The sequence below is a fragment of the Montipora capricornis genome, chromosome 12, assembly GCF_036669925.1.
Source record: "Montipora capricornis isolate CH-2021 chromosome 12, ASM3666992v2, whole genome shotgun sequence".
Taxonomy (NCBI): Eukaryota; Metazoa; Cnidaria; class Anthozoa; order Scleractinia; family Acroporidae; genus Montipora; species Montipora capricornis.
Genome location: NC_090894.1, coordinates 4,888,642 through 4,913,641, shown reverse-complemented (window position 1 = coordinate 4,913,641; position 25,000 = coordinate 4,888,642). Strand labels below are relative to the sequence as shown.

Here is a 25,000-nt window from a genome sequence, read left to right as displayed (position 1 = left end):
TAAAGGTTATTTTTGTTAGTCCAATGTATTTCTTTCCGGTTGTGTCACTTTCTGTTGTTACGTTGGCGTTGTAGACGACGCTTGAGGTGAGGCAGTTGTTATTCAGCGGGCAGTCGTTTTTTTTTTTTTTTCCTGTAGTTACAGTTGTTTTCGTGGAGGGTGTCTTGCTTGTTTCGAGGATTTTTCCCTTGTGTTTCTTAAACCAAATTATGTTCTTTGTATGTTCTTGCGTCAGTTCTGTGCGGTGACTTTAAAGAAAAGGGAACTAAAACTGGGATGGCTAGCCACCCTATCCACCCCCCCCCCCCCCCTTTGGATCCGCCCCTGGGTCTATAGTCCACCCACACTTCAAATATATACATTTCTTTCAAAGTCAAAGATACGTAGATACATAGACATGCAATTCGCCGTTGTGGGGAGAATTTCTCATGGATATAGCTTTTCCTATGTATTATGACGACATATTTATTTGATGGAAACTAATTTCCATTAAGATATGTATTTGTGGTGATTCGGGGATAATCGGAAAAAAAATCCGGGTGCCATTTTTCAGAACTTAGCATCTTAGTTCTGTATATCTTTTAGTTTTGTAATTGCTGTAACTACAACACGGAAATGTTACAAGAAAACAATAAAATACAAAAAAAAAATCTCAGTTCTTTCTTGCGACGAGTCTCCCATTGCTCAGTGGAAGAGCATCCGAACTAGCAATCGGAGGGTCGTAGGAGTTCGTCGAGCACTCGAATTTTTCCGAGTATCCCCGAATGACCATCTAATGAAAGATGTATCTCTTCATTAATTTACTACTAATCACTACTTATGCAATTTCAATTAATTTTCAGTTTTCAGTGGTCTTCTCGATTATGGAAGTATTTTCACTTTTCGCAGTGAGGTTTCCGCCATTTGTTCTGCAACACGGTTGAGCTTCGCCTGTTAAAAGTGGCAACATGAGTCTAACTAAGAATTTAGCAACGGTACTTGTGTTTCTGACAAAACCCCGCTTTTCTTTGCCGACATAATGAAACGGTTGTTTTTTAAATTCATGCTTAACTTATTCTATAACAAACTTAAGTAGTTCCTAAATACAACTAAGTGGCTACTTAGTTATTCTGGTTCCGTTTGAAACACCTGTACCACATTTAAATAACTCAAAGCAGGGGCCGCGGAGTACTTAAGGGTAATTAAGGTTAAGGAACGCTAACTGCGAACGAAATGGATAGACTTAAAATATTAAAGACATAGGCTTCAAGATTTTTTTAGCACAACCTAGAGGAGAGCCAGAAAAAATCATGCTTAACATAATGACAGAAAAATCGTAACTCGCAAGAAATTTCAGATTTGTTACTGGAGGCCCAGAAAAAAATCAAAAACTAAGCATATTTGTTAAATCTCAAATCATAGACCAGACAGAGCGTTGTTCAACCCACGTCGACTACAGTAGTATATTTTCCCCTTCAAACACTACATCATCTTTGATAATTGAACATCTCCTCTCCTTACTGCAAAATAACGAACCACTAATTTATGTCCATTTTTAACATGAGGTGTCATATATCTAACGCTGCCGGCTAGAAAGGCAATTTAGGTTTTGAGTGTTCGACAACAGTGAGAAAACAGTGCCTTGTCAGCTCGGTTCTGTTGTAGGATCACGATGACTGGAGTGCTTGAGCCATTACTGTACTGCTCGGGAGAATTAACTGAAGGTGTAATCATCCATTTGATATGTCTTGCAGTATTCAACATCGTCCTTTCCATAACTGCACTCGTGGGAAATTCTCTGATCTTCGTCGCCCTTCAAAAGGATACCTCGCTTCATCCGCCTTCCAAAGTATTGCTACGCAATCTGGCTGCAAGTGATTTCCTCGTAGGGCTCCTTCAACCACTTTTTGCTACTTACTTGTTGTCTTTGGTGCATCAACGATGGCAGTTGTGTGTCTACACCTTTATCATATGCTTTATAGCGGGCTCTATGTTAGTTGAAGTGTCGTTCTTGACAATAACTGCCATAAGCGTGGATAGACTTCTGGCTATCTTGTTAGGACTCAGGTACAGGCAAGTTGTGACCCTCAAGCGAGTATATGTAGTTGTTATTACCTTTTGGATTTTTCCAATTGTCGGCGTTGTTATTGGGTTTTACAGTCACACTGCATGGGAAATTTTCACGGTCTCCAAACTTATAATCTCCCTGATAGCATCCATCTATTGCTATATACGAATTTTTGCCAGGCTGCATCGCCATGGAATTCAAGTTCAAGACAATGCCCAGGTTTCAACGAACCAAACAATTTCACTGAATATAACACCATACAGAAAGACAGTGTATAGTGAATTGTGGGTGAAGCTGGCATTGGGACTTTGTTATTTGCCATATTTATTTGCAGCACCACTCTTTTACCCGAAAATTCGAATGAGACAAGCATCAGGTCTTATTTTTTTTATTTTAAAGGCCTTCGTAAGTCTAACGTTTTTCAATTCAACGTTGAACCCAGTTCTCTATTGCTGGAAGATCAAAGAAGTGAGACGAGCCATGAAAGACACTTTGAGAGAACTGTGTTGTTCGCGAAATAAATAGAATAACATGTACTGAACAACCTGACAGGGAAGAGCGGGGGTAGTAGATTGAAAATGTGACTTTCGTTGGAGAAGTATAAGAATAAATTCAGCCTTTTTGCTGACTATGGCTAAAATTAAACTGCGGCCCTCGGCTTTAATTTATCATGTAACATTGAGGAGCTGACTTGAATTTTCTTTTACAAAATGTAGAGTAATAACACCGATAAAGAGTTGATGTTTTAGAGCCAAAATTTTACTTGCAAAAATCTTTTATTGAATTCAATAAAGTGAGTCTCTTTTATAATTCTTGCGAGAAATAGGTATGGTTAATTCTGCTTCAAAACAAAGCTTACGATGAGATGCTATGCTCTGTTATGGTAAACACCCACAGCTGTTTAACACAACATTTGCATATGCCATGAAACTTCCAAATTTTATATCTTAAGCTGGGAGAGTTTTTGGATCAAATTGCTATTTTAATCTAAACCTTTCAGTTTAGAGCAATTTTCGTTTATATTACTCAACAGTTTTTTCTTAACTGCAAACAAAGCCAGAAATATCTTGATTTTAACAACAAAGGGAGCTGAAAACTCTTCATAGACTTCTTTCTCAAAAGATGTTAATGTACTAATAATGGGAACTTTAAATGAGCGTGATACTGCCTCGTTGGACATTGAGGACCTCTTTGCCAAAGAACTGTTTGAGATTTGGGCACGTCCCAGCTTCCAAACACAGCCCTCAAATCCTTTCAATTTGACAATGTGGCAAACTTCTCTTATACGAATTGATAATAAGCCTTTTTTTTCTAAAAAAGGTGGTGTAAGGCCGGAATATGTCTACCAAGTCACCTGCTAGAATAAAATTTACAATTTTTATCTTTTGGTGTTTTCAAGGCCAAATATGCTGTGAAAAATAATTTTCTCCAGTATCAAGGCTTTGTGAGTGCGGTTTCAAAATTAAAACGATTACCAAATGGAAAACAGGCAAAAAGGAACACAGGCGCACAAAAAGAAAATTTCTGCACGGATTTCTGCAAGACACCTTATAACATCTTTAATAAGCAGGCGGCTTCTATACCACTCAAAAGTCAAAGTAAATGGTTGTCAGATCTTTCATCGCAAAATTTATGTGACATAGATTGGCAAGTTGCAATTATTACATTTTAATTTTTTGCATAGGAGAATAGCTACGGCGAACTTTCCTTTCAAAATTAGTATTGCATCTGATAATTTATGTACTTTCTGTAATCACTGTCCAGAAACTCTCCTTCATCTCTTCTGGGAGTGCCCTCCTGTACAAGTCTTCTGGAAAGATATCAGTCATTGGATAAACAACAAACACTGCTTCTCTAATGTCATCCTGTTTTGGCTTTGTTGCTAACCGATCTAATTCATTGTTGCATCTCTTTCTTCTTGCATGTAGATATTATATATTTTGGTGCAAATCGATGCGCTGCGTACTGTCACAGTCTCTTTATCTTAAGCCAATCAAATCCCAGAAAATACAATAGGTAATAGAAACTAGCCAATCAACACAAAGAATAGCGTCATCGCTGTTGTCTCTGTTTGTAGTAATGACAATAGCGGAATTTGCCAAAGTTTTCGATTCCTTAGTACTTTTTCAGCGATATCACCGCAAATGAGCAATTTCCTACGTTGCCAAAAGAATAGCTTGCTAATCTGAGAGGGAAAAACCAAAACTAAAACACCTCCAAGAGAACAAGAACTTGGTTATATGTTTTCAGAGTAGAAGGTTCAGCGTAACGAAGTGAGAAAGTTGGAAAATATCCCTCGTGATGAGCTAGATGCAGTTCTTTGACTTATTTTCGCTGAAGTTAGAAAAAACGACGGGCACGAGTATGAACCAGAAATTTTGGCTGTCATGCAGAGCTCGTTGGACCGTCATTTAAAAAAAAACTTTGGCATAAGATACAGTGTTTTTGCGAGATCGTGAATTAGCAATTCAAGGCAACAACTTGAAGCCGAGCGTAGGGTTACGGAAAGTGAAAAAATGCCTCTCGTGCTTTAAGCGAGGTAGACGAAGAATTACGGAAGCGCTCTGCTAGTTTTCTCTCTGTTGCACCAAGTAAATCTTTTTACAAAGTGTATACGCAACCATAGATAACATTCGAAGAGATGCACGAAGAAGGTGGATGATTTTGACAGAACGAATTAGCTGCCAATATTATCAACAGAAAACGTTTGCCATTACCGGGGTAACGACAGGTTAAGTAATGAAAGTATTTTTTTTTTTTTTTAAGGCACCAGTATCAGTTTACCTAGCATCGGAAAAACAATGAAGCTCTTTGATGCGGTGTCATTTTACATTTAAACGGAGTACATTTTTCTAAAATACTGAAAATAGCGTTTCATGTTTTCCGTATTTCCAACTTTTCGGGTGGGGGGGGGGGGGGGGGATGGGGAAATCATTAACCTCCCTAGTTAACGGCTTTCCCCAGCTCGATGATCGGAAATCGGAGATGTTACCCCGTCTATGACAAAAGTCTGGCGATAGCCCTTCTAACCAGAATTTTTTTTTTTTTCTTGCGTTTGATTGATGACTGGTGGCAGTAAAAAAATATATGGCTGGTTTCGGTACCATCGTGGAGAAGTTTGAATTTTTTGAGAAAGGTCTTTTTATCCGCGAGGTTTTGTGGGGGATGAGTGAGGGTGAGGAGAGTCCTTTTATTCTTTTGTTGTCGTTTGACGCCGGTCGTACCGACCTTTGCCTTTGTCGTACCCTAGTTGGTAAAGACATCACTTCGGCCAACCAAAACTTTCTGAATGAAAACAACCAAGAACCTCTTTGCCAAAAGAGATTCGCCGGCAACCGCCCTAAATCGAATTATCAACCGTTAGAATCTCTTGCATTTATTTGAACCTTGAATTCACAAGTGAGTAACAACTCAGGTCTTCCAATCCTGTCCACAGGAAATTTATACCTTACCATGCACTTGAAACTAGAAAAGTTGCGCTATTTTTCTACTTACTGGTATGAATTCAATCTCTAATGAATCTAGAATTGTTCTTTTTGGTCGATGAAATATATGAGCAGGAGATCTTTATGGATGTTTATTACGGCGAACCGAAGGCGAGCCATGGTAAACGCTCACACTGATAGGACGCGAATACGTACAGAAGAGATCCGTATCAAAATTTCATGAGTACTAATTATCTCAGCAGGGGTTTCTATTGTAAATTTGATAATTTATATTGGAGTTTACAGAGCACATTTGACTCAAATATTACCTGCTGATTGGTCATAGCATAACTTAATTTTACAAGACTAGAAACAGAAAACAGGCGGCTAGAATGAGAGATTTGGCTTGTTTTCAAAATCGTCCAAAATACGGATTTTGCAAGATTTTGCGAACGGGGAACCATTGGAGAAAAAAAATTAAACTGGACGATTTCAAAGGGAACTTCTAGAAGCTGCAGTAGAAAACTAGGAAACACAAGTCGCACGATCTCCTAATAAATACCATGCATTTAATCTCTAGGAGCTGTAAATTACTCATGTAAAGCCAGCCGTTGGAAAAACGGCCACGAGTGGGACATTTAGTCAGTTTTTCACTCTCTCTTCAACTACCTCAATGAATGGCCTGACAGGTTGGGCATTCAAGTTTAACTTTGTCTGCAAAAGTTGGTCCTGATTGTCTGTGCGCGCTGGGATCCAGTAGGGTCATGGAAATTGGGATTGCAGGAAGTGATCAGTCTCCTCAGCTGCCGATCCTGATGGTAATTTTTGGTGTGGAATTGATGTTTGGTTCTTTGTGTTTCGAAACTAGTTGTACATTGCTTGACGGATCGAGGTTTCTTACTGGCCAGTGAGGGAATTGATGTGTCTGATTTTGGGGCTACTCTGTTCCGTCTGATCTTTTTGCCTCACGTGTATAACGTGACCTTTGACTGCCACGTACTATTGTCGCTGGTTTCCAATTTTTTTAGCCCAGTTCAGGCTTAATACTTACAATTTCCTCCAGGTCTAACAGTGGGAAGGACAAGTGTTACCCATCATGCTTGCGTGTTACCCACGATTCTTTGTACAAAGTTTTTTCTCTTTTGTGAGTCGGCCATGTTGACTCACGCAATAAATTATAGCTGGATACTCGACTGCTGTTGACGTATTATGCAAGCGTATTAAATGCACAATGAGGTTTTTTGTAGAAATTGGTACATCATACCGTGTTTGCATAAAGTAAATCAAACAAAATAAAAACAACAAAATTCTATCAAATTTCAAAACCAATTTATTTTAAATGTGGAATGAAAAAGAAAGTTTCCTTTCACTGCCATCACTGCTATGTTGCAATGATTGTGGATGAGATTTTTGTGAAAATATGTTTCGACAAAAACCATTGAATGCGTGAATTTTGACCTTCCTCTAAAAGGGAAAAAACCTTAAACATATCAAAAAAGAAAATTCGTAAAAGATCGATTTTCAAAAGAAGTTGACTCTACAGAGAAAACTAAAGAAGTCGAAATCTTTGTCTCAATACTATGCTTTACAATTTACATGTGGAAAAAAATGTAGTAGTGTCTGTTACTGGAAAAAGTAGTGTGTAGTTCGAAGAGAGAACAATTGCAAAGCCACCCAATTTTTTTCGGGTGTTGGAGGTCACTGTTAATCCGCTCCACATAACTTTGTTTAAACTTTGTCGAGAGCGCCATCTGAGCTTTTTTAATTACTTTCCAGCAAGGAAAAATGGGGGTCACTGACTTCGTTTTACAGATACAAGCAACTGAAGACAGAATATCGGGTGCTTCTAAAGGACTTTTCTGTTGCTGTGGAAATGGAAATGGAACTTGTTTACCCACGTAACGCCAACACAGCGCTCAGGAGCTCGTTCAACATGTATCCGTGCATTCCGGATCGAATTGGAATTTCAGGAAAGGGAAAACCGGAGTACCCGGAGAAACACCTCAGAGAGTAAGGGAGAGCAAACAACAAACTCAACCCATGTATGACGCCGGGACTGGGAATCGAAACCGGGCCGCCTTGGTGGGAGAGGAATACTCTCACCACTACGCTATCCCTGGTGACGTATTACGTCTGGATAATGAACACATCGTGTTAAGCAATAACTGGTGTTTTATATGGTGTCATAACATTGCTGTTATGTGATACAGTGTTGTCTTTCTTATATTGCACTCCCTTGAAAGTGTTGAAACTGGCTTTAGCCACCTTAAAATCGACATATCCTGAGGCGTTGTCTCTGTCTGTCAGTTAGAACACCAGACGAAAACACATTTGAGCACAATAAGAAAACTAAAAAAAGCAAAGGAAAATATTTTTCTCAATAAACCCACATACCAGATATAAACAATGCTGATAAATGAAAGAAATGCATGTTTTTGCAGTGTGCATGGGTTATAGACAAGATAAACATCTGGCCCAGTTGTTCGAAGGGTGATATCGCTATCCACCGGATAAATCATTATCCACTGAATAACTCAATTGGTTTTGCTAGTGTTTATCCGCTGGATATTGATTAATCGGGTGAATAGTGTTATCCACCTTTTGAACAACCGAGGCACGGAATACAGATTCAACCCCATGACCTCCGCGATGCTGGTACAATGCTCTAACAACTAAATTATTAGGCCACTCGGTTAAGACGGTACGTCAATTTTTTTGGGCTCATTTGTTTCTGTGAAAGGACTGATAATTGAAAGAATTTTATGTTTGAAGTGCGCGTTATAAACAAAAGACAAGTTAAGAAGTTACAAAATAGTTTAAAAATATGAGACGACAAAGGGTGCAGTTGCCGGCAACGTTAATATTATAGAAAAAAGAAATTCAGACCCTAGAAACGTATCTACATTCATAGTCAATATATCGTTCTTTCAACAGTATAAGGCCAAAAGATTTCATATGAAAAGATGTTTACTGGATAAGTACATTATATACTTCCTTTGTGGAAAACAATCAACAAAATAAGAATTTACGAAAACTGTCTTATACCCATTACATGTCCGTTTCCCCTTTAAATTAAGTAAGTCAGTGAGGTAATGTCCTTCGGACAGAAAGCGGTTGAGAGTAAAAAGATTTTTAAGAGAAAGTTTTTCCCTAGGCCTACATACTAACTGCCAATAAGTCATTCGAATTTTCTTTATAGACAGCTGCCACGCATTGAAAGGCCAGGTCATGTGAATCTAAAGCCGCGTGCCGGACAAATATTGTACATGTGGCAGCATATTTAAGTTTGTGATATGTAAAGGCGATCGCGAGTTGCAACTGAGTCTAAACCAGCACAGAAAATACAGAAAATACAGCGTATGACTCTGCAGTATACTGCACGGAAGAATCGTTGACTGTGGGTTTAAACAGTTAATTGATATGTCTTTCAATCTTTTACATTAGTCTAGGGATCACTGCAATAGACCATTTTCGAATTCTCACGGCTGGACTGGATCTAGCATGAAATGGAGGCTAATGCGGGCAAATCTTTTCAAATGCAGATTAATTTGCCCGCATTAGCCTTCATTTCATGCTAGATCCAGTCCAACCGTTAGAATACGAAACTGGCCTATTGTGGAAAACACTTTGATCCACTTGATCGCTTCATTCGTCATTCAAAGTGTTGTTTCGTAGTTTGGCTTCAACTGATCTATGCGTTGGCATGATACAACCCCTTTATGTTATCTACTGGCTTGCTGTGGTGCACAAACGGTGGCAAAAATGTCAATGCATTTTTTTCCTTTGTATTTTAATTTACAGGTATATAATACAAAAACGTAGAAAAAGATACAGACAAGGCTTACACAACTTGCACAAGTTACCTTAATCACCAACTGCAACGAAAACTACACTACACTACACTACACTACACTACACTACAACCAAGAATTACTCAACATTTTCAACAAAAATAGATATATAAAGATATAAATAAAGTGTACGGGAATTATAGAAAAAGAAATTAGGGTTACAGCTACTTTTGTATTAATTGTACTAATGGAATTAGAGGTTCATTTTTTGTCGTGGAATGGATTTTGTGGCTTTTTTTCGCAATAACGCGTTCGGTTTCAAACGTTTTCTTAAATTTATCGACTAACAGTCTTAAGTTTAGAGGGCCCTTATTTAGCTTACAGCGATAAATAACAAAATTACTTTCAAGGACAATGTAATTGATTAGGATGTTTATACTATTGCTCGTATCTAGAATCCCAAGAAGAACATCCTTGATGTCAAAGCTAACAGTAATAATTAAAGAAGTAAGGACAGTCTTCAAATCGTCCCAAAAGATAAGCACGTTTGTACAATAGAAGAAAACATGTTCTATGGTGTCTAACTCCTTTTCACAAAATTGCATAAAGGATAATCGACCTTTTTTTAACCTAAACAGCATCTTGTTTGTGTACAAGAGTGTTTAAGTTTATATTGGAATTCTCGTAATTTAGTATAATGGCTCCTTGTTTGACTTGAGCTGACCACTTGTGTCGTAGAGATCTCCAATTTTAACAATTCCAAGATCAACCAGTCTATTGTTATAAATTAACTCAGATTCGATACAAATAAACCGATTGCTCCATATGACTTGATTTGCCATTTTAGAGAGTGAGGAAGGGTTGTCCTCGTTTAGAAGGGCCCATGTCACAATGCATTCTTTGCAAAATTCCAGAAGAACTATCGGTAATTTAGTGTAGTTAAAATTAAAATGGAACAAGAATTTTCCTCCTACTTTTTTCAAGATAAGAATCCAAAAAAAAACCTGCCAGCTAGCAGGATCGGTAGACAGATATACCTTAACACAGATTATTCTTTGGACAGAGATCACAGACTCAATATTGGGCATTTTTAAGCCTCCTCTATCTATTGGGTTAATAAATGCTGTGCGCTTTACCTTGTCATTTCCTTTCCAAACAAAAGAATATAATAAAGTATGTTTTTTTTAATAAATTTTCGTTTGAAATAAGAACAACCATGTATAAGATCTTTGGCATAACGAAAGATTTAATCACTTGAATTTTTCCAAGTAAAGCAAGTCCTCTCCAGCTCCAGGCCTTCAACAATCCTCTCACAGATTTCTCGGTTGATTCAAAAATTAATTTATAACAGAGTGAATGGTTACACGTAAAATTCACCCCTAAAATGTTTATGACTCTACTTATTTCATTTACACCTAGTTCTGAGCTACTTACTTTCATATTTCCGAGTAAACGAATTTCCGTCTTTTCGTGATTTACCTTCAATCCAGGGTATGTACTAAACAGAGTAAGTGTCCCTAATAAATGATGTCATGTCATCAGCAAATATGACTAATTTGATTTCCTTACCGTCCACTGCACTGCCCTTGATTTTATCGTTATTACGTATGGATAATACCAAAATTCAAGTACTATTATGAAGAGTGATGGTGAGGGTGGGTCATCTTGGCGAACACCCCTTTTAAGATGAAAAGAGGAAGTAGAAAAGCCACTGTTAATCACACAACTTGTTATACTTTTAAAAAAACGTTTTGATTCACGCTAAAACGGATTCACCAAAGCCAAAGAATTCCAGCGATTTGAAAAGGAAATTCCAATTCAACGAATCGAAGGCTTTTTCAAAATCTATCACAGTCATTATACGTTGGCAGTCTCGCATTTTTGTAACTCCATGACGTCACATATCGTACGGACTGCGTCGAATGGTTCGTCCTTTGACAAAGGCATTTTGATCATAATGAATGATATGAGGCAAAACTTTCTCTAGTCTTTTAGCAATGGCTTTGGAGCCAATTTTTACATCAACATTTACTAGAGAAATTGGTCTCCAGTTTTTGATCAATCTCCTGTCATTGTCCTTTTTCTCAATTAAAGTTATTACGGCTTGTTTTTGCGTCGTTGATAATTCTCCGTGAAAATAGGCATAAGTCAGGAAGTCAACCTTTTGCGATCCGATTTCTGGCCAAAAGAACTTGTAAAATTCTATTGTGAGTCCATCGTTCCCGGGAGTTTTATTGCCGTTGAAGGTCGACAAAACCTTGAAGCATTTGTAATATGTTAACTGACCCTCACACATTTCACGCATTGAGTCAGTTAACTTAGGAGATAAAGAGGTATTTTCAAGAAAGGGACAAGTTGAATAGCCACTTTGTAATCCTGACTGTTCGTCGTAAAGTTCCGAATAAAAACTGTAAATTTCATTCATAATGCTCGGGGCAGTAGTCTCTTCCCCATTTATTCTAATAAGTTTTCTTATGCAGATTTTCTGATTACTACTATTCTCTAAATTCAAGAATACTTGCTGTTCCTTCCTCCTTGTCCGTGCCATGTAGCGCGGGATCGGATGATTGAGCCTCTTACAATGAAGTCATATTTCAAGGGGTTTTTGCACTGTGATCCGTTCTTCTGGCTGTCACTATGTCGATCTTCGCTGCATCATCTTGTAACGAATCACTGATGAGCCAGTAATCAAGGCGTCTCTGAATAATTGGGCTTTTTTGTCCCCAAGTAAATTTCTTTCTATCGGGATTACGGATTCTCCAGATGTCTACCAAATCGTAATTTATCAAAATGTCCTCCACACACTTAACTGAGTCTTTTAGCACTTGGTTTCCACCCGAGCAGTCTAGATCTGGATCCATGGTTACGTATGATTCTTTTGTCAGAATCATTGAATCCTTCATCGTAGATGAGCTTGGGTAATGTTTGGAAAAACATAGTTTGTTGAGTGGTGGTATTAAGAGCGTAAATATGTACCAGAAGAAACGGTAAATCAGTTGTCTCTAAAATGAGGTGGGCTTTCCGCTGGAAGGGTTTTTCTTTCGAAAACGATGAATTCTTTGGAATTCCATATCAGACGCGCCTTCTATATCAAGCTCCTTTGTTAAAAAAAACTAAAACTTCTTTCATGGTATCCTTTTGTGCGGCTTCTTCTTCGATTCCAAAAAGACGAAAGTTCTCGCGACGACGTAGACGTCCATATACAGCTTTTCATCCTTGAACTGGTTAGCCTGATTATGAAGTTCTTGTAAGTCCGCCTTAAAAGACTCCCTTTAATCGTTTGCAAAATCATCCCTTCATCGAGCTCCAAGACTTTCTTCTCTTTCTCTCTTAGACTAGTTTAAAAGCTTCAAACCCATCTATTTTCGCTTGAAGGCTACTCACTTTATCATCTACTGCTTTAACATAATCTTCGAATTTTTCTAGCTTCGATTCAGCTGTTACTAACTTCTCCAATAGGAGCTCCAGTTTAGGCATAACTAAATCCGCCATGTTTAATGCAGTGGTCACTTCGTCCGATGCGTTTCAGAGTCGAAAAATGATGTGTAGCGCCTAATCTTTTTGTTATCGGGCGAGTGGCTCTCCTCTGCAGACGAAGTTGAGGAACTTTGGCTTGTTTTTCTTTTGGTGGATTTAGCTTGGTCGGCCATACAACGCTCAGCCATGTTGCCCGACCCAATCTACATTTTTGTTTTGCAGTCCCTATCTAGCACAACATTGATTGGAGTTTCACTGGCGACAATAACCGCCATAAGCGTTGGCAGACTTCTGGCTCTTTTGCCAAGAGTTGAGTACAAGCAAGTTGTAACTGTTAAGCGAGTGTATCTAGCCGCTTTCGTCTATCGGATTTATCCCATTGTGGGCGGCGCTGGAATTGGGTTTTACAGTCAAAAGGTCTGGATAGTAGCAGGGATATCGATATTTTAAGAAACAACACAACACTTTTTAAATTTAAAAACATGTTTCGACAGAAACTTCTGTTATCTTCAGTTTAAATGACAAAGTACAGAGTTGAATATATAGTGTGAACCAAAATGCTAATTAGCTGTAAGAACAAAAGGAAACATGACAATGTAAAAGATTACAAAGAAAGTTTTAAATTAACATGATAAAGTCGATGATTAAGTGTAGGTTTCTCCCATTGAACATCATATGATATGAATGGCTTCTTTTATCTTAAGTTAGAAGGTGGTAGAAGCATGATCTAGGATGCTGAAACAGTCATTAGAGCACAAAGTGCGGCAATGCTCCGAATTCTGTAAATGTTTGAAGACGTGCGAGGTCCTATCACTGAAAGTGTGCTCACGTACGCGCGTGGAAAAATGCCAGGTAGTTTCGCCGACAGCCCGCACACAAAAACGTGTATACCACACCCGCAAGGGACAGGATCCTTCACACATTTGTTTTCTATGGGAGTTCAATCCATAGCGCTTGAAAAGATTCGTTAGAGGTTCTCTCAAGGATTGTATTGCTAATTTCGTCTTTTATGTACATTCCAACACCTCCAGCCGATAAGGGTGTCGGAACGTATTCGACTTGTTCATTGCATCGATCCCCAGGTTCTGAATAGACTATATCAAGGTAACATGCAAGATATCATAGTGGTCGGCACACTGATTTTGGTTAAATGAAGATCACCTCGCAGGCTTCGCGCGTGATTGAGCGTGAAGGAAAGGACGTTTCCTACTTTGCTTTGTTTAAACATCCAAGAAAAGGTCCATATGTTCATATGTCTCTTTTCTGAGAGGTCCTACTTTAAGGTCTTACTGGCCGGACGTTTCACATTTTGTCTGTAAACAGAAACTATAATTGCTAACCGATTCTGGAGACAGAAGGCTTCTTTGATTTGAATGCGTTGATAAATGAACTATTGATTATTTGTGAAAAAAGGTTAAGAGCATTTAACAATGGCATCCAACGAGCAAATTAAGCCAAACTCCAGACCTTCAATTCAGAAATTGCTAGCTGAACGTTACCGTCTAAGAACTTCCCAGCTAACCATTTGTTCATCCGAAACTACTAGGTGACCTATCTAAGAGCCAAAAATTGAAAAATATCCCTTCCGAAGACGTAATGGACTACTCTTCCCTCTTCTAGGTGATGTTTCAGTAAATAAATCTATAGTTGTTTGGCAACGTAGAAACGAAATTCTTAGAACAGTTTGACTCTCCTGAACACATATTTCACCGAAGATTATCGTCGGGTGTACTGCTTTTAGAATTTCTTACCAAGTAGTCATGTTTAAAATAGCAAAACATCTAAAATTGTCAGTGTTAAAAAACTGCACTTAAGCCTCAAGCCTTTAGAATAAACATTGGGAACTCCGTTTTTGGTAGGACATTCCCTTATCCATCACAAACAAGCCATCTAAGCTTAAATTTAGTTTTAAAATTATCGAAAAGTCAAAAATTTTAAATAATTGTTGTTACAGTTATGCTCTTGCACTTAAGCCTCGAGCCCTTTAGAATAAACATTGGGAACTTCTGCCCAACAGTGATTGGTCGCCATTTTTGGTAGGACATTCCCTTATCCATCACAAACAAGCAATCTAACCTTCTATTTAAATAAGCACTTATTACAGGACTAAGCGTATGATTACAGCTAACAAGGCAAATCATCAATTTAAATTATGTCACTGAAAGAAATTTAAATAAGCATTTATTTCAAAAGTTAAAATTTGACTCTGAATGGAAGATTGGTTGAATATCAGGAATTTATTTACCAAAAAGGAATCACCTATCAATATGGAACACTGAACGGACGATTAAAATAAGGATTTGAGGCAAAAAAAATGTAGCTTTTTTTTAACTTTTAAACGGATAAAAATATGAAATTTTATTCCATGGAAAAATCACGTGAACAAGCTTTCGAGCTTTCACTACAGCATTTTAAATAGGTCAGTAAAACCTGAAATAAGTCGAAGTTCTCCGTCGTTTACGAAGGAGAACAAAAAACGTTTTCTCTATAGTTATAAAACAGAATTTTAGTCTAGTTTTATAAATACAAGAAAAGATTCTTACAACTTGCATTTTGGATCTGAACCACTTTATTGCTTACTTTCATTTCAGTCACTTTACAACAACATACCACATCGTTCAATGCTGAGTCACCTAGGAGTCTCCTTCAATATTGAAATTAAGAAGACTTTTTCAATATTTCAAGTTGTTAAGAATTAACAATGAAGCTGAGGGCCATAGTCTTGCTGTATTACACGGAAATGGAACGACATTCATATTTTCAATCCATCATTTCAGCTCGCCCCTCTGGGTGTTAAGTTAAATCGTAACCCGGAACTAGAATTAATGAAAAACACTGCGTAGTCATTTCGTAAACAACACAGTCCTCTCAACATGTTTTTCAATGCTTGTCTCACTTCTTTGATCTTCCAGCAGTAGAGAACTGGGTTTAACGATGAATTGAAATACAACAGAGTTATGAAGGTCTCCATCATAAAAAAATAAAGACTTGGTGATTGTCTCATAAGAATTTTCGGACGCGCGAATGGTGCCCCGATCATATACGGCAAATAACAGAGCACCAATGCCAGCTGCACACAAATTGCACTGTACACTGTCTTCCTGTATCGTGTTATATTCAGTGGAATGGTATGATTTGATGAAGCCTGAGAAATACCGGCTCGAACTTGACTTTCATGATGACGCAGCTTGGTAAAGATTCCGGTGTAACAGTAGCTGGGTACTATCACACAAAGTAGTATGGTCGTGACTTCAAATATTTCATATGCAATTTGCTTGTAAAACCTAAACGCAATGCTGAAACTTGGAAATACCCACAAGGCGATCATGGTTACATATACTCGCTTGAGAGTTACATCTTGTCTGTACCTGAGTCCTAGCAAAAGAGCCAGATATCTGTCGACGCTTATGGCGGCTATTGTCAGCAACGACACTGAGACCAACGCAGCACTCATTAGAGTGCATACACGAAAGGTGTACTGACATAATTGCCATCGTTGGTGTACCAAAGACAACAAGTAAGTAGCAAAAAGAGGTTGAAGGAGGCCAACGAAGAGATCACTTGCTGCCAGACTGCGTAGCAATACTTTGGAAGGCGGATGAAGCGAGGTTTCCTTTTGAGCGACGAGGATGAGAGAATTTCCAACAATTGCAGTGATGGAAAGAATACAGTTCAACACTGCGAGACATATTAAATGGTTGTTCATTCCTACAGTCAATTCCACCGAACAAAACACTGAATAATTAAATACGCCAGTCATCGTTATTTTTACCACCGAACAACCCTGCCACTGCTCCGTCGACTGGTCTTTGTCGAGCACACTCTTATACCTGAGTTTTCTAATTTTTTGGGCTCATTAGCATTCGGCGACAGTTGGATGACATCAAGTAATCATTATGGTTTATGGGTGGGTTATTTGGCAACTTAGATTGCGGCTATAGGATAAATTGAAGGTAATGCGCATTTCGAAATCGACCATTTAAAACTAAAATAAATAACATAGTAAAGTTTTGAATATATATAACAAGAAAAACTACATAGGCACGATCATTAGGACAATTAGATAAATTTGGGGAATTTAAGAACTATTTGAAGTAGATGCTATAAGAAAAAGAAAGTTGAAATATGAGTAAGAGTTATTTTTTTTTACTCCAGTTACTTTCAATATTAGTAAGAATGCACCTGGATGGGATAAAGGAGCACATAAAACAGTGCGAACGTGTTTGCAGTATATCGTAAGTTCGCTTGTGCCTTTTGTGTTTTATCCGTGCTGATAATTTTGTGGCGGAAGACTAGATAACTTAGGTGATAGGCTGAAAATTCATTAAATGAATTACAGTAAATGCGTCCGTAAAGGGGAAAGAATGGGTCATTTATGCAATCATGCAGCTGTTTTGAGAGAAAATCTATCCCTGTGGTGTAACTTAACCAGCGCGTTGTAGTTTTAAAGAAATGGCTCATCAAAATGACCCAAACATACTGTTTTTACTGTTTGAGGTTGTTTTTTGTTGCCAAAATTCGAAGCTTTAAGACATCCCCGACACATTTCGCATAAAGTGGCGGTGACCTTTCAAGATGAATTTGTAATCACACAAATGACCTTATTTTCTGCCAAATTATCATATGATGCACCTGTCTAGAGGAAAGGATATATTCCTCTGAAAAGCGCAATTTTACCAACGCATAGTAGTGATAGGACAATGACCATCTCATCAACAAAATGACCGAAAAATACTGCTTTCATTGTGTTAAGTTTTGCCTCTCTCGCGAGGAGCTTTATCCGGATCCCCACCCAGTATGCATACTTCTTCTCTTAACCCTACCAAATCAGTTACAAGGGGCTTTCCCAACGACACCAACAAACATAAAAAAAAACCTTTTGCGTCTCACTTCACATTAACCAACCTTTCCATTTATGGGGGTAGACTTGTACAAGGCTATTTTATATTTTCTTCGTTTAATTTCTGCAAAAAAATATCGACTTCAAAGGCGAATCCACTCCGACAAAACATCAGTGTGTCCAATAAAAATACAAGCGCTCTCCTTACCAATGTGTTTGCGACCGGTTTAATGAATGTTTAAGCAATATCAAACAATAATGAAGATATATTTTTCGCTCTCGAATGCAGGCTTCTCTTATTCTAGCCTTTGATATTTCTAAATCAATTCCAGTTACATTTTATAACGTTTTTTTAATTTTATTTATCTCGGTTTTGTCAACTTTTTATTGTATGCTTTCTTTGCAAAGTTTCATTTTCAAATCGTAAAACGAGAGCCTTTTTCAGTACTTGCAGCTGTGCCTATTAGAAATTAAAAATGATCTGAAAAAAATATATACATATTTAAATTAATTTTAATACCGTTTCACTTATCGTTTACACTACTACATTTTCTAACAGAAAGACCACAATTATGCATTATTGTACTACAGTGTTCACTCAAACGTACGTACGCGTCAGGCATCTCACATTAACACAGCTGCATGCTACCTACATTTAGAATCTTTTACTTATATTACACACTATAGAACTATTACTTGTTTCACACGTTACTATTACTTGTCTATGTTTCACCCCCAACCGAACAAAAAAATAACATATATAGAAACAGATACTGCTTTTTTTCCCATGTCTTAACCCCTTTAATAGGATTCAAAAGATCGAACTACTGTCTGAAAAAAAAAAAGAGGCAACCAAGCCTAGACCATTTCGTTTCAAACATGTCAAGAGCATGTCTCAAAGGCCAACCTCTTCTCTATTCCAGCGCTTTTTATAACTAGTTCTATAAAGATATTGCCAGCGTAGGAGTTGTATTTTTAAGTTTACTAGTATATATGTGATGTCGAGCAATACGAAGAAGATGTTGAACCAGTAAGTCAAGAGATTCAGTCACAAAACCGAGGCAAATGAAGCAGGAAAAAGTGGGGTGGCGATCGCGCCATATGTCGGTCAAATCAAGTTCAGCCATGAAACGTTTTACCTCAATAACCGATTTGGAGTGAGTCCCTAGATTTCCTCCTTTCGTATCTTTATTGCAATCTAATCCCAAATTGAAATCTCCCTCTAAGCATATTTCCTCGCAGTAGGAAGACTGGAGATGATCAGAAACACCTCTGAAAAAGCTTGGGGCGTCCTGGTTCGGCGCATTAATATTTACTAAAAGTGAGAACTCGGTCTTCAGTCTCAATATCAACTATCCTTTCTTCTAAATTCTTATATATATATGGACAGACATGTCATATTCAAGAAAACTTCGAAAATTTTTCACAAACGGTTTTAATGGTCACCAGTAGTCCATGAGCTGCTGAATATGTTTATCAGAGTGAAAAAAGGAGAAACTATTTCGAGCCTCCTTAATGTAACTACCTCTGAATACTTGAAAATGGCAGGTGGCCGTCGTCGAATGTTAATGAGCTCAGAAAATTAGGAAACTCAGGTATATATTTGAAAGGTGATGAGTGCGCTTGACAAAGACTACTCGACGGAGCAGTGGCAGTCCTGTTCGGTGGTGAAATTACGATGGCTGGAGTATTTAATCAGTCAGTGTTTTGTACGGCGGAATTGACTGTAGGAATGAACAACCATTTAATATGCCTTGCAGTGGTCAACTGTGTTCTTTCCATCACTGCAATTCTGGAAAATTCTCTTATTCTTATCGCTCTTCAAAAGGAAACCTCGCTTCATCCGCCTTCCAAAGTATTGCTATGCAGTCTGGCAGCAAGTGATCTCTTCGTTGGCCTCCTTCAACCTCTTTTTGCTACTTACTTGTGGTCTTTGGTACACCAACGATGGCAATTATGTCATTACACTTTTCTTGGGTGCACTCTAATGGGTGCTGCGTTGGTCATAGTGTCCTTACTGACGATAGCCACTATAAGCTTGGACAGATATATAGCTCTTTCGTTAGGACTCAGGTACAGACAAGTTGTAACTCTCAAGCGAGTATATGTAGCTGTAATCGTCTTGTGGCTTTGTCCAAGTGTCAGCATTGGGTTTAGGTTTTACAGGCAAATTGCATTTGAAGTTTTTGAGGGCATGATTATACTACTTTGTGTAATAGTACCCATATACTGTTACACCGGAATCTTTATTAAGCTTCGTCATCATGAAACTCAAGTTCGAGGTAATTCTCAGGTTTCAGCAAATGACACGATTCCGCTGAATATAACGCGATACAGGAAGACAGTGCATAGTGCAATTCTGATGCAGCTGACATTAGCACTTTGTTATTTGCCGTTTATGATTGGGGCGCCGTTCGCGCGCCGGAAAATTGTAATGAGAGCATCACCAAGTCTTTATTTTTTTATGATGGAGACCTTCGTAACTTTAATGTTTTTCAATTCATCGTTAAATCCAGTTCTCTACTGCTGGAAGATCAAAGAAGTGAGACGAGCATTCAAAGACACCTTGAGACAATTGTTTTGCTTAAGGAATCAATATGCAGTGTTTTTCCTTAATTCTGGTTCACGTTTTACTTTGGAACTCGACACCCAGAGAGTTGAGCGGGGTTGATGGATTAAAATACGACTTTCAATTCCCATGCTCACTGCTGAATTGAATGATTTTTAGATTTTCTAATTTTATTTGTCAGTAATGTTAATCCAGTCTCTATTAAAAGAAAGCACTCAAACTGCCTCAAAGGCGTTCCTTTCTGAAATTTCGATCACTATATTTGCATTTAGGGTTGATATCTTGAACAATTGTATTGGATTCTGCTTTTTGTTGGCAACTTGGGATTCTACGTAATCTTGGCCACCTGCATTTTATTTTAAGGAAAAAAAATTTCAATCCTTTTCAAATTAGTCAAAATCTGCGGCTATCTACTCATTCTGTCCTTTACCCTCGGAAGGTTACCATCCTTCCTTATAGACAGTGAGATCCAGATTTTCTGGAACAATAAGTCTTCGCGCGCAGATTGTTGGTAGGACGAGAAGAGAAAGTTAAGAAAAAAGGTTACTTTAGTGTGGCACAATTGAACAAATAGGGGAAGTATCATCGTTGCAATATGTTGCAAAAGGTTATGGGATAACAATACAATAAAAGAATAAAAGTTGTTACAAAATTTGAAGGATGTTTGGAAACTAAAAATATCGCTATGAAACAAAAAGTGGCCATACAAGACCAGCAACGGTAATTTTTCACTTACATCCCGCTGCCACTTTATTAGTGTTAGATTAATTCTGACACTCGTGTGTCAAACTATAATCGAATGTCAAGTCAAAATTGCAATATCTCGTATTTAAAGGGAAAACAGACTTACTCAGGAAAGGTGCATTTATTATAGAGCTGCATAAGGCCGGAATAAAACGAAACCCAACAAAAAGTGAACAAGTATAGAGGAGCCGTAACCGTGATAGTCCACCCTTTTTTTTCATGCTTTTGTTTTTTGTTAAATAGGTATGTAGGGGGCATGGCGGCTCAGCTAAGCCTTTGTGCTTTGTTTTTTTAATGACCATTTTCATTGAAATTTTTTCTGGAAATGAATAAGGGAAATGAATTAGGAAATTAACATTATCTTGAATTTAATTTTTAAACTCTCACAGTTTTTCCGAGAATGTATGAATTACATGCAACTCAGAAAGCAAATTAAGTTAAACGTTTTCCTCTCATGTCAGAGTAACTAGTCACTTTTTTTTCCGGAGTTTACACAAACTTCTCTTAAGGCAACTAAGTACATCTTTGTTCAAGTGAAAATTTGACCTTTTTAAATTAAATATCCAATTGAAAAGGAAATTGAAAATTGGAACGTACCAGGCTTGCACACTAAGACATGTTCTCACCATCCTGCCACGCGGCACAGACTTACCGAGTATAATATTTTTAAAAAGCACAGCAGTTAAAATTCCCTACATATCATAGCTAAAGAAAGTTACTTTCAGAGTTGCTTTGATTCGTTTTCAAGAATCGGGTGGGTAATTGCTGTTACGAAATTACCTTCGGTTATAAAAATATGTTTTCAAATGTCTTTATTCGGCTTATAGGCGATCGCTTTTTTGGTTTCGTTTAAGCAAAACCTTTGTTCAAGTTTACTCATGAGTGAATACAAAATGATTAATCATAACTAACTCGAAAAACGCAGGAATGCCACAGCAGTCATGTTGTCGAAATTTAAGATAGTCTTTGTGCTCGATCGTGTTTAGAAGTTGCGCACTGACACAGCTTCAGCCTTCTCTAATCAAGGTTTACGAGGCTGAAATAAGGCGTCTTCGGGAAAGGACTTGCAATCTAAAAATTCAGCAGAATTTCGTTACAATTCAGATAAATAAAGTCTTAGCTCCTTACGTAGTATGAGACTTACGTGAAGGAGCAAGGAAAATTAATTTTCATTTCACTGGACATGCTCGAAAAGATACAAAAGTCCTTCCCAGTACCCGTACCTGTCTCCACTATATCATCCTGACACGCAATTTTACGCTCCCCTCCCCCTCTTCCCCGAAACAGCTTCCTTCACTCGCCGATAATCTTCGGATAGCAAGGAATCGACTTCGTCAACTTTCGACAAAATCCCCTTGCCGCGGCTCCAGACAATACGGCATTGTGCATAGGTGAGCGTAGGTGTAATATGGAAGTTGATCAGGAACAATAGGTTATTTGTTGATACGTCTTTGAAGTGGAGGAGTCTGCGTTAATCATGATGTGAGTATATTATTTGTTCAGCCTAAATTCCAATTTTGAGACGAAAAAACAAAACAAAAACAGACACCACCGCTTCACTGAATTTGTCTTTCCCAGTAATCTCTCCTTTTATTGCAAGCTGACAAATATCTTTAGCTATATGCCCCTATGAACACATAAACCCTGCAACTTGAACTACAAGAGAAGGTCTGGAAGAAATGACGACATCCACTAGGCGAGTGCCAGTATAAATGGAGGAATATCTGAGATAACTCTGCTGGCATACAGCACGAACCGTACCAAAGCGCGCAAAGAAACTAGAAAGAGCCTCATCACCTTCCGCAAAATGATAATCAAAAAGGTGGACAATAGTAGATGGGGGGTAGGAGGCATCCACCCGACACCACATGCCAAACAGACGCAAGCCATTATCACGACGAGAAATAAGAGCCTCTTCTTCAGTCTGAAAGTTACACGAATGACATCAAGACTGTTGGACAGCAAGAGCCTCAGGAAAAAGGGCAAGGTTGGCGTCCAAGACTTCATCCCTGGACTTCCCAGACAATTTACGACCGACGTGAACGTTTACAGTCTTGGTACAAGCACCCATAATTAATACAAAAATACACGAAAAATATAAAGTGAATATCATAATAAAAAGTCAACGGCGACCAGACTTAATGCACGCAGAAAGTTTAATAGAAAGTCACGCAAAAAAGAGCCAAAATACACGGAAATGTCGGGAAAAAGCAAAAGAAAGAGAAAAAAAACGGAAATCGAAAAAGCCTTCAGGCCAAAAACACGCAATTATATCGAAAAGGAGGCGAAAAAGCGAAAAACCACTCGCAAAAGTTAAAAAAAAAGGTCTAAAATCACACGCTAAAAGGCCAAAATATCGAAAACACACGGATCAGAATGTCAAAACTCGAAAAAAACCCCTCGTGAGGAAGCGCGAAAAAGTGAAGCACTCACCTTAAAACAAAAGGAAGGGAAGATCGAAACAACGAAAAGGAGGCGAAAAAAGAGATCATACAACCAAACAGAACTAGATCAAACTAATTCCCGGAGGAGTGAAAAGGAGAAAAAAACGGCTTACGCCAGGTTAGAGCAGAACGCTCGTCATACGTTCCTGGGAGGGTCACCGCAGAAAAAGACAAAGGCAGAAAACACAACAAGAAAAGAAAAAGCCTTACCAAAATCCTGACTTGTATCGTCCCAGAACTTGGCCTTCTTACCATAAGTCACACAGTGTTGTTAGACCCATCAGAATGGCGTACCTAGCATACCAAGCGGGTGTTTTTAGCACCCCTGTAAGTGGCTGATTCACATGCAATGCATGTGGTAAGCTGGGTTAGGAACAGCAACACTGGCATAGCATCCACCTTAAATTGTGTTCGCCATGTCGTCCCTTCGCTGTCCAAACAGTGTTGTGTTGCACTTTCCAGATTCAGTTTATGCCAACGTTGGTCCCTCTGCGGTGTTGCCACGTTTGTTGGAAGTAGTAGACGCTGAAAAGGTTACCACTGTGCAGTTTTTCGGGGCGGCCGTGTTCGTCTGACTTTCAAGGATAGGTCCTCTTGTTTTCGGTGATGCCTAAGTTCGTGTTGTGCGCGCAGATCTAAGGTTCCGTTCTGTACATGTCCGCGACCTACCGTCTGAGGTTAATGATGAGGACGTTAAAGCCTTTTTTGAGTCTTATGGAGACGTTTTTTTCTGTCCGCCGTAGTACGTTTGCTACTTTCCCTTCAATCTACAGTTTTGTCGTTGAGTTGGCTGTGGACATCGACACCCCTTATTTCGTAACGATCGGTGATTTTACTGTCGCACTTGGTATCCTGGTCAGCCTGTCCATATGCATTGTACGATTTCCCGTGAAGTCGATCATCGTGGTCATTCCTGCACGCTCTCTGGTCTGTGCCGGCGCTGTCATAAGCCTGGTCACATGACTAGAGAGTGTGGGCAGCCTTGGGGTGCCATACACCCGGGGACCGAAGTTTTGTTTTCCACTGTGCCTCTTGCTGAGAATGACGATGATGCTGATCACGTCCCTCCTTCCGAGGGTTCTTCTGGGTCCTCTGTGGCGGAGGATGATGCTAAGATGATGTCTGGGGATCATGAGGTCGCTGCCTTGCGATTGGCAGCTCTCCCTCCTTCCCCTCCTCCTGATACTGCTCCCGTTCCTGCCTCTGTGTCAGATTCTCCTTCTGCTGCTGTTTCCGTGCCTTATGTTCCTTCTGTTCCTAATGTTCCTGTGCCTGATGTTTCTCCTGCTCCCAGCGTTCCTGCGCCTGACGTTCCTCCTGCTCCTAGTGTTCCTGTGTCTGATACGTCTAAGCCGCCCACGTCCTCCACTCCTGTTTCGTCTGCTGCCTCTACGTTATTTCGGGGTAAAACTGATCCTGTTCTCCTTTCTGCTTTAGGTGAACTTTCTCGCGATGCTGTCGACGTCACTCGAATGTCTAGTAAGGATGTTGCTGATTTTGTTTCTCGTTTGATAGTCGAGCAAAGTTTGTCTACGGATTCCCGTTCTTATATGACTAACTACGTCCTCCATGTTCAGCGCAAGTTTTCTAGCAAGGATGTGAAGAAGCCTCTGAAGCGTGTTCCTACAAGATTGTGAGACTCTGAGGGCCCACCCGCCCGCAA

At 38.8% G+C, this 25,000-nt stretch overlaps 2 protein-coding genes across 2 annotated transcripts; one reads left to right on the top strand and one right to left on the bottom strand.

The window, feature by feature from the left end:
* The first annotated feature begins 1,651 nt into the window (after positions 1 to 1,651).
* LOC138025325 (melanocyte-stimulating hormone receptor-like) lies at positions 1,652 to 2,572 on the top strand. Its single transcript, XM_068872557.1, has one exon. The coding sequence runs from the start codon at positions 1,652 to 1,654 to the stop codon at positions 2,570 to 2,572; it is 921 nt and encodes a 306-aa protein (XP_068728658.1).
* Positions 2,573 to 15,308: 12,736 nt separating this feature from the next.
* On the bottom strand, positions 15,309 to 16,764 carry LOC138027075 (melanocyte-stimulating hormone receptor-like). The gene has a single exon (XM_068874576.1). The coding sequence runs from the start codon at positions 16,498 to 16,500 to the stop codon at positions 15,514 to 15,516; it is 987 nt and encodes a 328-aa protein (XP_068730677.1). The 5' UTR covers positions 16,501 to 16,764; the 3' UTR covers positions 15,309 to 15,513.
* Positions 16,765 to 25,000: the final 8,236 nt, after the last annotated feature.

Bases quoted from the DNA above. Each gene is read 5' to 3' on its own strand.
- LOC138025325 (XM_068872557.1), top strand. From the start codon at position 1,652: ATGACTGGAGTGCTTGAGCCATTACTGTACTGCTCGGGAGAATTAACT.
- LOC138027075 (XM_068874576.1), bottom strand. From the start codon at position 16,500: ATGACTGGCGTATTTAATTATTCAGTGTTTTGTTCGGTGGAATTGACT.